This window comes from Oratosquilla oratoria, chromosome 30, assembly GCF_046742065.1.
Source record: "Oratosquilla oratoria isolate Oo_2021 chromosome 30, ASM4674206v1, whole genome shotgun sequence".
NCBI classification, from domain to species: domain Eukaryota; kingdom Metazoa; phylum Arthropoda; class Malacostraca; order Stomatopoda; family Squillidae; genus Oratosquilla; species Oratosquilla oratoria.
In genome coordinates this window covers 16,410,387-16,423,247 of record NC_134806.1, presented here as the reverse complement: position 1 = coordinate 16,423,247, position 12,861 = coordinate 16,410,387, and the positions used below count along the sequence as shown (strand labels likewise).

At 44.3% G+C, this 12,861-nt stretch overlaps 1 protein-coding gene across 5 annotated transcripts in view; it reads right to left on the bottom strand.

Annotated features, from left to right (window-relative positions):
* Positions 1 to 12,861, bottom strand: part of sds22 (protein phosphatase 1 regulatory subunit sds22) — a 61,511-nt gene that overhangs the window by 44,127 nt on the left and 4,523 nt on the right. For all 5 annotated transcript variants that reach the window (XM_076212653.1, XM_076212655.1, XM_076212657.1 and 2 more), the window contains exons 2-4: positions 5,441 to 5,552; positions 4,749 to 4,807; positions 1,602 to 1,798 (exon numbers count right to left, since the gene is read on the bottom strand). In XM_076212653.1, coding sequence (XP_076068768.1) covers positions 1,602 to 1,798; positions 4,749 to 4,807; positions 5,441 to 5,549 — 365 coding nt within the window. In that variant the 5' untranslated portion in view covers positions 5,550 to 5,552. The remainder of the gene's footprint in view (positions 1 to 1,601; positions 1,799 to 4,748; positions 4,808 to 5,440; positions 5,553 to 12,861) is intronic.

Genomic DNA, 12,861 nt, shown 5'->3' with positions numbered 1-12,861 from the left:
TCCCTAATGCTTACACATTTCTTCAAAACTCTTCATACCCTATGAGCTTCATAAACAGAGACAATTTCCGAGATGAATTTTCGTTTGTGAACTATATTATTTAGGAAGAGAAGCATCATGATCTAAGGTTCCTCTATTTAGTATCTAAATTTTTTTCAACCATTTTTCTAAGCCTTTATACAGAGCTTGGATGGGTCCTGGAACATATTATGCCTATTTAGTTACATAACAATCTGGTTAATCAATGGGGCTCAACACTTAAGATTCTTTGAGTTATAAAGGTGCATACATATACAGCAAAAGGCCTTTTCCCCTTTATAAGTGGGTGGCTGCGTCAAAACATACACCCACCTTACACCCATTCACTGACTTTCCCGTCTACAAGGGTGCTCCATAGTAATCATGCATTCTCTTGGGCCCTTGAGCTGCATTATATAAAATGCCCCTAGCACATATGAGCATTAGCAATGCAACTATTGTTTAGAAACTTCATAATCCCCTTAGAATCTATAATCTCACTCAAAATCTAACAAGAAGCTCATTAAAGTTACACCCATAGCCTTTGGGTGAATGCAGATCAAATAAAGAGGGAGTTAAGTGGTATGAGTACATACATTCCAGGGTGACTTGGGATTTTATATATTCATGAATGAATTGGAGTTACACACATTCATGAATACCTGGGTTGTATATATATTCATGAACCACTTGGGTCATGTACATAGATATATATATATACAGACGCTCCTCTACTTACATTAATTCGTTTTACGTTTTTTCGATTTTACGTTTGAACTGACTGTAAAAAAAAAATTGTAAAAAAATTTTTTTGGTGAATTTTTTAGTTTAGCGCGCTCTCCGTAGTCCAAACGATACTTGCGCACGACACTACGTCCATTGTTTACATTGTGCAGACGACAAACTGAAAATGCCTTGCCTCCTCCTCCTCCCCCTCCTCCTCCACCATCTCAATTTATGTTGCTTGAATTTAATTTATTTGAAATTAATGTTATCATTTTACAATGTTATGTGTATAATTAATGATCTAGGGGTGTTTTATAAGATACGGTAATAGAATTTACATTCATTTTCAACTTACGTTCAGCCGTTCAGAACGTAACTAAAATGTAAGTTGAGGAGCATCTGTATATATATATATCAATATATCCATAAATGGGCTCTGGGTTATACACACATTCCCAAGTTTGCAGGTGAACCTAAGTAAGCACTGTACTAATGTATGCTACTAATTGTTGGTTCTGTACCAAAATCCTACACCTACACATGCTATTCATTTACTTTTTATGTTAATACCAGTAACACTGAAAGCTAATCATTAAATAATTATGTGATCAATTCAAGATGAGGGTGCTGTAGCTATTCAGAATCCTGACAAGGTTTCTTGAGCAATGATAGCATGACTTAAACAGTAACACAATTCCAGTAAATTGAGGAAACTTACCATAAAAATGTGGAAGAAATAATCATGTGAACTCAACCTTTATCGGCAGGAAAAAAAAAAAAAAAAAAAAATCAAACCATATAAAACTGCAGACATAATCATGGCATCACAAACAGGTACAACCTCACTGATAACTCACTCTAGATTGACCAATGAAGATAAATTTTCTATGACAGTGATCTGATTGTCATAAAGTTCAAGTTCCTTAAGTGTGATTAGGCTGTGTAGGTTCTCTATCTTCTTGATAAGATTCCAACGCAGACAGAGGGTTTCCACAGATACCAAAGACTCCAAGTTTTCGATCTTAGCGATTCTTCTATGATTGAGATCTACATCCTGAAGAAAAATGGTAAAGAATTAAAACATGTAGTGACTTTGCCAGAACTTATACATACATACATACATATACCAAGGCTTTTTTTCCCCCTTCCCAGGGGGGTAGCCAAAAAGGACAAGGCACAAAAACATTCCCACACATTTCATCCCTGAAAACACTCCACACCCCTCCACCCTCCCTCCCATCTTAGCACCTCCTAGATGATGGGTCATCCCTGCACCCTGTCCACTGCCCTGGGTCAGAAGCAGTGTCGCAGGACACAGCACATCCACAGCAAGGCCGCTTCATTAAATCGGCGACCCACCCTCCCCCTCCGTCAGAAGTTATACAAGATCAAAAGCACTCTGTGACCCCAACTTTAGGTAAGCCTGGCGTCAATATTTTGGAATCTACAGATAGCATTTTACCAAAGATGGCATAATCGGAAACATATTATTCTCGCATTCACTTAGTTGTGGGTTTAAATCCTGTACTTTTTTCTCCAATTCCCAGTACTAACTGTTACCTGCCCTTAACCTCTTCACTCCGGGGCACATCGCACGTCTGGCAGCATTAGCTGCCCGACGTGCGATGTTGCGTCATAATAATCGCATTATAAAAAATAAAGTCAGTGCTCAATCGTTCATTCTCTTTCACCCGTGTATTTTGATAACCATAGAAAATATGATGAAGCCAGTTTAGAGAGAATGGAAGTTACGTAGGTACGACTACAATAAATATAATCAAGATGCCGACGTCAGCATCATCGAGTACCCACTTGCTCCTCATGCCGCCTACGTAGGCGTCACCGTATGGAAGTGGTCAACAGTCCAAGCACATAGGTCAAAAGTGACAGCTTGAGCAGCAGCCACTCAGTGCCTCCAGGCTCCTCACCTTTGCTCATTAGCTGATAAGTGAAAAACCTACACAATTTCCAGTTATGTCATCAATCTGATTTATGATACTCTGTGTGCTTAATTAACACTTTGAGGAACTGAGCTTTCTCCCAGCTGAACAAAATCATCTGACATCAAGTAGAGAATTTTTTAATGATGACAACATTTCTGGGTTATAATAACAACTTGCCTCCAGTTTCACTCATTTGGAAACTTACAGTAGCTAACAAGAGTCCTCAGGCCCTCCCATACATCTCCAAGAAAAAACTTGGACAAATGCCTAAGTTGTACTAGTGTATGTGTATTTCTTTAACCAGCTAACAGGATAAGTAGGAGGAGGAAAAGGAGAAAGTCACCAGTTACCAGATCTCCTTATGTAAAAACTGTGGGGAGGGTAGTCAAAGTTGATGGAAAGATATCTTGGACCCAACCTGGAGACTGGGTGCCAGCCTCTCCAAATGGATGTGAAGGTTTGAAGGGTTTCCAAGATGAGCTGCACTACAGGGAGATGATTCTCCCTTACATCCATCTCACAGGAATTACACAAGCAGTACCAATTACTGATCCTTCTTCAATGGACTGATTGAGACTATCTTCAACCACTCTTCAAAACTCCTCACCCTCAACTCTACCTGAAGGTGCAGCCCCAGGGTGCTGCAACTTGCTCTCTGAACTGAGCCTAGGATCTTTCTCCATCAATTCTGACTATTTCCTCCACATTTTCACATTAAGAGAGCTGAGGACTGGTGACAGCTCCCCTCCTTCTTGAGTAAGCTGGTGACAGAAAAACTGTCCCACACCAAGATAATACAAATAAGAACCAGAATGTTTCTTCTCAGATATCTACAGAAGAGCCAAGGAACCACTGCCATAGTGATGCTGTGGGTTTCTAGTCCATGAAACTTGAAGTAGTCAATCAATACACCAAAGGCCCTTTTCCTTCTTTTCCTCCAACCAGAGAGATAGCTTAGTCAAAGTATGCACCCACTTAATATACATTAACTTCCATTTAAGGCTCTTCCTATCTTAGCAGCTTATAAACAAAGGGTTGTCCTTATCTCTTGTCACACCACTTGTGTTGAGGGCAACAATAAGACACAGTGCTTTATGAGTAGGTCCAAAGAGCCAGAGCTGGTTAAGTCCTACTGTGGATGTACTGTGTCTTGCTACACTGCTTCCAACCCAGGGGGGGAGGGGGGGATACAGGGATGTCCCATCATCCATGAGAAGCTAAATTGGGAGGGAGGAAAGGGTAGTAGAGGGGAGTGGAAAGGGTATTTACCTAATTGTAGTATGCAGGAAAAGGAGCAAGACTCGTTGGGTTCCGTCTCCTATTCTCTAATCATTTATCCTACCTAGACTCATATTCATGTACGGTTCCAACTTAATCTATATCTTTGATTTGCAATTATTATATTTAGATTTGAACTCGTGTATTGTTTGAGCTTGGCCTACATCACTTTGTAAGCTATTCCATCTATATAGAGAACTGTATTTCTTCTTTTAGACATGTGGTCTTTCTTAATTTGTTCCCATGATCTCTTAACCTCTTCCATACGGTGCCGCCTACGTAGGCGGCATGAGGAGCAAGTGGATACGCGAGGCTGCCATATCGGCGTCTTGATTATATTTATTGTAGTTGCCCCTGCATAATGACATACTCTCTAAACTGTCTTCATCACATTTTCTATGGTTATCAAAATTCACGGGTGAAAGAGAGAACGATCGATATAAGCGGTGACTATTTTTTATGATGCGAGTATTATGACGAAACATCGTACGTCTGGCAGCTAATGCTGCCCGCGAGATTTTGGCCCGGAGTGAAGTGGTTAAAGCCCTCCCCCCATCTTTAATCAGGAGATTTTGGGAATAGTTATGTGCCTCTGACCTGGCTACCCCCCTTATAAGGGGGAAAAAACTCTTGATAGATAGATTTGCATATTTTCAAAACAATAAGAATGTAGGAACTAAAGTACCATCAATTAGCACACAGGGATAGTACAAAGTTGTCACTGAACCTTAGGATGTGGCTTCACAATAAGGAACAACAAAGACTGAGGGCTTCCTCTCTTACCACTGCATCTGGGTCCAATATGACTAATTCCTCTGCCTCCTCTTCATTTTCTGGTTCAGCTAAAAAAGACAAAAGTTACGATAAATGAAACAATATGTGACACTTTCACACTGAACTGATTATTGTTTGTAACCCTCCTCAAGCAGTGCATGTGTTCTGAATTACCACCATCCTCCTCCTCATTGTTTTATCATTACCTTCATTATTATCATCATAGTTATTACAATAATTTTCATCATTAATACTATAACAATGCTACTACTAGAGATAGAAAAGGTGGCAAGAGACAAAGAATCTAATACTGTCCCTAGATATATAGTCAAAAATGCTACACCAGCAGCATACTTTTCAGAAATCTACAAAAACCTACCACCTAGACCTAGTAACACATCAATACAAAACCACATACACTCAGATTACAAAACATGCACTCAAAATCAAACCCAAACTCCATACCCAACTAAATGCCCCAGACATTAACCTAACTGAAAAATCCCTCCCATGACGAGCAAGAACCACATTGATTCAACTACATTTGGGCCTCTATCCATCTTTGAAATAGTACCAATACAGAATAGGCCCAGCCGCAGAATCAAATCACTCTGAATGCAATCACTGCACAGATGAAACAGAACACCTCATTCTACACTGCCCTACTCTAGCATTCCTTAATAATGGAATTGGCAACATACCTCGGGATTCCTCATCGGTATCATCAGCAGGAATGTTTCCTTGATGGTTGGATAGGTCTTTACTAGAGTCATCAGGACTCCCCATCTCCTTTGGGTCAGAATCCCCCATTTTCTGAAGAGAACATCAAATATAAATAAATATATCAAGTATGATTATCCTTTTCACTCTGGAGGTCACATTTGGGCTGAACAAAATCATCTAAGAATAATTGCTCTATCTATATGTTAAGGGAAAAAAAGAAAAACAAAAACAAAAAAAAGAGAAGCCTGCTCTAGAAAAATAAATAAAATAATAGTTCACCAATTCAAAGTTAACTGCCACTGTAGAAGTGTCATCTTGAAATATTCCCTTTTTGAAAGAGTCTTTCCCAGTGGAAGGAAAGACAGAGCATGCCAGCTGACTCTTGCAAAAGGTAACTGGAACTGATTGATTTCCAAAAGGTAGCTGCACAGAAAGAGACATTTCAGAAAATCTACTGTTGTATGGTCTTTTAAGAAGGGGAGGCATAAAACTACCAAGTTCTGAATACTACTAACCATGAAAAATACTGCAGTGAAGAGGGAGAGGCTGAGTTCACCAGCAAGAAAATAAACACAATGAGTCACCCCAAACATAAGAAATATACTCTATACAAGGGCAAACAAGTCCTCTGTATTGGATCAGCAGCTAAGCTGGAGTTAGGTGAAGAAAAAAAAAAAAAGAGAGAGAGAGAAAGATAGAGAGAGAGCAGAGAGACAATTCCAGATTTACATCCAAAACAGGTTGTTGTTGTTGTTGTCATTCCCTAGACTGTCTGTCCGAGCAGTCCTGTCTCCCCAAGGAATGCCACAGCCGAAACTGGGTTTTCCCACAAATCCTTTATAGAGTGTATGTTGTGTTGTTTGCGTGCATGATTGTGTATAATGCAGTCTTCCATTATATGTTGTATGGTATGGGGTGAAGTGTTACATCCTGGGCAGCTGTTCACAATGCAGTCATCCAGCCTCTTCTGGTAGCTAAGAAGTGCTGGGTGGTGGCCGCACCGCAGTCTGGCCAGGTGGACTCTGTCCTTTCGTGGGAGAGAGGATTCAGAAGGGTGGATATCAGGGGGTCTGGCATGCAGCAGTGTGTTGTCTTTCAGTGTGTTAATGGAGCGGTGAGTGATATGATTATGAATATGTTTCTGGAGGCTGGTATTAAGAAACATTAAAACAACACCCAAAGACCTGTATCACACACAGATACTCTCTTCTCTTCCTCCACAACCACCAAATACCAGCCTCCAAAACAGGTTTACCACACTGGCTGATGAATGAACCAGAAATGAGCTGAACTAAAGATTTACAGAAACTCTTACTAGCACTGCCCTCCAAGATGATAATTTTCTTTCATAGCACAGTAAAAGCTTTCCCTAGCAACAAAGGATTTGATGAAAAAATTAAGACACATGATAAAAAAAAGCACTGTAGGGGGTAGAAATAAGGCAGCAGAATTACCCCAACATGAGGACAGAAGACTTTATCAAGTTCAACACATAAAAGAACGAAGACTCAAAAATGTAAAAGCATAAAAGCAACCAAGAGGAAATGTACCACCGGCAAATGCAAAATCTTTGCCCTAAAGAACAGCAATAATAATGAACCAACAGACAAGACTGTCAACATATTTGAGGCCCCGCATGGAGAAGTGTCCCATGCGACACAATGGCCGGTTTCGAGTTACGCACATATAACACTATTTTGGCCCTTCTACTTCAATCCGAGCATGTCGGAAAGGACAAAACATGACCTGCAATATGGTCGAAACGCTCCTAAAACAGTAGTAAAACCTCACGCTCGCTCGGCCGGCACAAAATAGTGTTATATGTGCGCAACTCAAAACCGGCCATTGTGTCGCATGGGACACTTCTCCATGCGGGGCCGCATTTAACTAAAATACACAGTCGAACATTAACAACTAATGATATAACAATTGCTTCATGGTGAAGGAGGATGTAAGTTACGAGTTTTGGAGGTTTTTTGTTCTCCACTCTCTTTTTTTCTCCATCCATTATCTTTGCTTTTACTAAGTTTTCCAAAAGAGAGAGAGAGAGAGAGAGAGAGAGAGAGAGAGAGAGAGAGAGAGAGAGAGAGAGAGAGAGAGAGAGAAAGAGAGAGGTAGGGAGGGAGGGAGGAAAGAGAGAGTAGAGAGGTAGGGAGGGAGCAAAGAGAGGAAAGAGAGAGGAGAAAGAGAGGAAAGAGAGGAGAGAGAGAGAGAGAGAAGAATTAGAAGAGAGTGAGCAAGGAGAGAGGGAGAGAGAGAGAGAGAGAGAGAGAGAGAGAGAGAGAGAGAAAAAGAAGAGAGAGAGAGAGCGATGACAGCTGACATGATCATTTAGAGAGGAACAAAATTGGAGAACGTTCTGTTCTGCAGTGGGTTGAACATGGCTGCAGATGAACACAAATGCACTACACACAATTTCCACATAGGGGAAACAAGAGCTAGATGGATATTTCTCAAGATACCCAGTAAAACATACTCTAAACTCTACAGATGTCACACTAGCGATTAGAGTATAATAGCTCAAGTAATGTTTCATAATCCTCCTCTTATGGACTTATGGACAGAATATATACTGCATATATATATATATATATATATATATATATATATATATATATATATATATATATATGTATATATATATATATAACTGGAAATTACAGTCCATGTATCCACCTATCCACCGACCTTTCTCTAACACGGTCCCTTATACACTTAATCTGGTTAATACTTTGGTCCATTTGGGACCAAATGGTCTCGACATCCCCTGTTAACACCCCCCCCCTTCGATTTTGTACCTTTATTTGTATGAGAACGTCAAGTATTGGCCACACTAAGACATAATTGTCGTGACGGGATAAAATTATATATATATTTTTTTTTATTGATTGAACAGTTATAGAACTGCATATCAATATTGATATTAAGGCTTCACAGAAACGCAGACGCCATACCTCGTCGTTCGATTCAACAGCCGCTGGTCGCAGTAAAAATGTTCGACTGTGTTTTCGTTGCACTCCCTCGACAGCAAAGTGTCGATCTTTTTGTTGCCGAGTATATTGTGTAACCACGAAGAGGTTATACACGCTTGTTTTCACGGTTCTAGCCTGTACATATCTTTACAACATTGCAGCCAAGCAATTTTATTCCGCTAAGAAAAAAAAATGTAACGAAGCTAAACAAAGAAGACGCACATTAATATTTTGATATTCTAATGCTAAAATTAGTTGTTGAATGAATCCTTTCAGTGTGGGGCCCTGCCCACAGCTAAGATCGATTTACAGATACAAAAACAAAACCTTGGGATCTTAAAAAGCAACAGGAATAGCATACAACAAAGAATTTCACTTTTTTTTTATTTAAGCTGAAAGGTCACTGCATGGCTTCGCGCGCTCGCTGTCAATGCTCAAACGCATTTGGTAGATATCTCAAGGGGTTTTAAAGTAACTGTCGTCATGAACCTCCTTGTAGTTTTCACAGTACAAATACACTGTTACTGCTACATATTCTGTACGTTGAATATACGAGGAAATAACGCAATAAGATCACGTTATATAATGAGGTGCTGAAACAGTTACATTTACTTCATGGAAACAAGTTGATGTAAGAAATTTGACAGCGTCTGTACTGCACATTGCACGCGTTCACAAAGACGCACTCATAACTCGTCCTTGCCCGTCTGCATCTCCCCCTTACCCCTTCTCTCTCTCTCTCTCGTGTGCCTCCTATTTTCTATTTTTTCTGTCCTACCTAGCCTCAAATTCATGTACAGTTCCAACTTAATATATATCCTTGATTTCCAATTATTATTTAGATTTGAACTCGTGTATTGTTTGAGCTTGGCCTATACCACTTCCTAAGTGTGTGTGATTCACCACGGTCTTGGATCACGTGTTGGACTCGTGATCGACAGCTATTTCCCTCCCGTAAGAGAGCTCAGAGCTCATATATGACTGATCTATGGGTAATGTTGTGACGACCTTACACGCGCACACACACCCAACTCCCCGCCCACGAGAGTTGGAGTAACGACCCGCAGCGCAGGGACACTGAAATTATTTCAGCCCTGGGTGGGATTCGAACCCGGACCGCCGTGGTGGCAGCCGGGAATTCCAACACTGCGCCACGAGTCGTGTGTGTGTGTGTGTGCATAAAGGTCATATATTAGCTTTGATCTTTCATAGGATAGGATATTAGCTGTCGATCACGAGTCCAACTCGTGATCCAAGGCCGTGGTGAATGACACACGAAGAAGATCTTCTCCTGACGAAGTTGTACATTTAGAAAGGTCCTCAGCCTCAGGCGGGAGAGGGGACAGCAGGAAGAGGGGACAGCAGGAGGAGGGGACAGGGCGAAGTGGAGGGCCAGGGGGGAGGAAGGAATGGGAGAAGAGGGAATGGGGACAGTGGGGGGAGGTAGAAGACGGGAAGATGGTGAGAGAAGGGGGAGGGAAGAGGGGAAAGGGGGGGAAAGGGGGTGAGAACGAAGGTTTTGACGGGAGGGGAGTGTGACTGGGTGGGAGGAGAATGGGAAGAGAGATGAGGGGACGAAGAAGGGGAGGGTAACGGGGGAGGAAGCGGGAGGGGGAAGAGGGAGAGGGTGGGGGGACGAAGAGGGAGAGGGTGAGGGGCGAGGGTGGAAAGGTGGGAAGGGCAGGAGGAGGAGGAGGAGGAGGAGGAAGACGGTGAGGAGAAAAGGAGAGGAGGGGCAGGACAGGGAGAAAGTGATGGGGAGAGGAAGGAGAGAGAGGAGAGAGAGGGAGAGAGAAAAAGGGGTTGGGAAGTAACCTAACAGAAAGCGGGAGGAAGGAGAGGGTTGGCGTGGGAGAAGGATGCAGGAGAGGCAGAGGCAGAGGCAGAGATTAAGGACAGGGGAGGAGGATGGGGGTGGAAGAGGGAGGTAATGAAGGAGGAGGGAGAGAGACCGAGAGAGGAGGGAGAGAGAAAAGGGGAGGGCAAGGAAACGGGGGAAGGCACGATGATGATGATGTGGGGAAGGGAGAAGGAAGGGAAGAGGGGGGAAGGGAGGAGGAGGAAGGAGAAGTCAAGGAGGAGAGGAAAAGAGGGAGGAGGGGATGAAGAGAAAGGAGAAGAAACGGGGGGAAGGCATGATGATGATGATGATGTGGAGAAGAGAAGGGAGAGAGACAGGGAGAGGAGGAAGGAGAAGGGAGGAGGGGGAAGGGAGGGGGGAAGGGAGGGGGAAGGGAGGAGGGGGAAGGGAGGAGGAGAGGGAGGAGGGGGAAGGGAGGAGGAAGAAGGGAGGAGGGGGAAGAGAGGAGGAGGGGGAAGAGAGAAGGGGGAAGAGGGAGGAGGGGGAAGGGAGGAGGAGGAAGGAAGAAGGGGGAAGGGGAGAGGGGAAGGGAGTAGTGGGAATGGAAGGGGGAAGGGAGGAGGGGGAGGGGGAAGGGAAGGGAGGAGGGGGAAGGGGAAGAGGAAGTGAGGGGAGAAGGGGGAAGGGAAGGGAGGGGGGACGAGGGAGGGAGGAGGGGAAGGAGATGGGAGGGGAGAAGGGGGAATGGAGGAGGGACGGGGAAGGAGGGGAGAAGGGGGAAGGGAGAAGGGGACAGGGGAGGGAGGAGGGGAAAGGGAAGGGAGGAGGGGAAGGGGAAGGGAGGGGAGAAGGGGGAAGGGGAAGGGAGGGGAGAAGGGGGAAGGGGAAGGGAGGGAAAGGAGGAAGAGGAGGAGGGAAAGGAGGAAGAGGAAAGGAAGAAGATGAGGGAAAGGAGGGAAAGGAGGAAGAGGAGGGGAGGTGGGGAAGGAGGGTGAAAAGGGGATGAGGAGGGGAAGGAAGAAAAGAGGAGAGGAGGAGGAAGAGGAGGGGAGGAGAAGAAGGAGGAAGAGGAGGGGACGAGGGGTAAGAGGAAGAGGAGGGGAAGGAGGAAGAGGAGGAGAGGAGGAAGAGGAGGAGAGGAGGAAGAGGAGAGGAGGAAGAGGAGGAGAGGAGGAAGAGGAGGGGAAGGAGGAAATGGAGAGGAGGAGGAGGGGGAGGAAGGAGGGAGGAGGAGAGGAAGGAGGAGAAGGGGGGTGGGGGGGCGGCGCGGTGCAGTTTTGATTTGTATCTATCCGAGCCCCCCCCCCTCCCCCGCCCCAAAGAAGGTGACGGTGACGGTGGTGCCAAGAATGCAAAGCGCTCCGGAGCCCAAGAGAGAGAAGGGCGCTCTACTGCTCTCTCTCTCTCTTTCTCCTCTCTCTCCATCCCTCCCTCACCCCCACCCTCTCTATCTGTGTCACACACACAGACGAGATAGAGAGAGAGAGAGAGAGAGAGAGAAGGGGGGAGTGAGGGAGAGAGGGGGAGAGAGGAAGAGAGGGGGAGAGAAAGAGAGGGGGAGAGAAAGAGAGGGGGAGAGGGGAGAGAGAGAGGGAGGGAAGGAGAGAGAGAAAGATAGAGAGAGGAGAGGAGAGAAAGAGGGGGAGGGGAGAGAGGAGGGAAGGAGAGAGAGAAAGATAGAGAGAGGAGAGGAGAGAAAGAGGGGGAGGGGAGAAGGGGAGAGACAGAGAAAGATAGAGAGAGGAGAGGAGAGAAAGAGGGGGAGGGGAGGAGAGGGGAGGGAGGGAGGGAAGGAGAGACAGAGAGAGAGAGACAGAGAGAGATAGAGAGAGAGAGAGAGAGAGAGAGAGAGAGAGAGAGAGAGAGAGAGAGAGAGAGAGAGGGGGGGGGAGGGTGGCATGGTAGTCATGCAGATTAGGGAGCCAGTGGCTGGCTGCAAGAAGCAAGAGGAGGCAAATGGCTCCAATCTCTCTGTTGGTCTGCACACGATGGCTGGCCGGCTGGCTGACTGGATGGCTGGCAAGTATCCGTGGTCAGTCCATTCCTGAGCTCCAGCACAGATATTAATGCTTGTTCGCTTGACAGGCCAAGTGAGTATCACAGGGTTATAAACAAAGATCATTAAGAGCAGTACAAGCATTACAGGGCAGGAAGTGATACCAGGGCTGTCAAAACATTACTGTAACAATTATCAAAAGCCTTAGTGCAAGGGAATATGTATAAAAAAAAAATAAATAAATAAATAAATAAAGAACTACCTACACTAACACCCTTCTTTTTTTTTATGGTCAATGATAATAATGACGACGTGGTCTAACGTCACAAACTCTACCCCCCTATTGGGAGGCTAGGACAGTGCCCCTCACAGAGGGCTTTGTAGCATGGAATTTAAGGAACCATGGTTCAACTTCGCCGGTGGCAGGGTTCAAACAGCCATCCCCTTGACCTTCACCACAAGCAATCACATCCTAACCCGCTTGGTTACCAAGCTTAAGAGATATCTTATTGGAGTTCAACTTTTAAATTTCATTTCTAAGAAACACTTCAACTGACCTCCCAAGGCAGTCAAGACCAATCAAACACTTGCCGCCATTACTGGAACCCCCATCACGTCACGTCACATCAT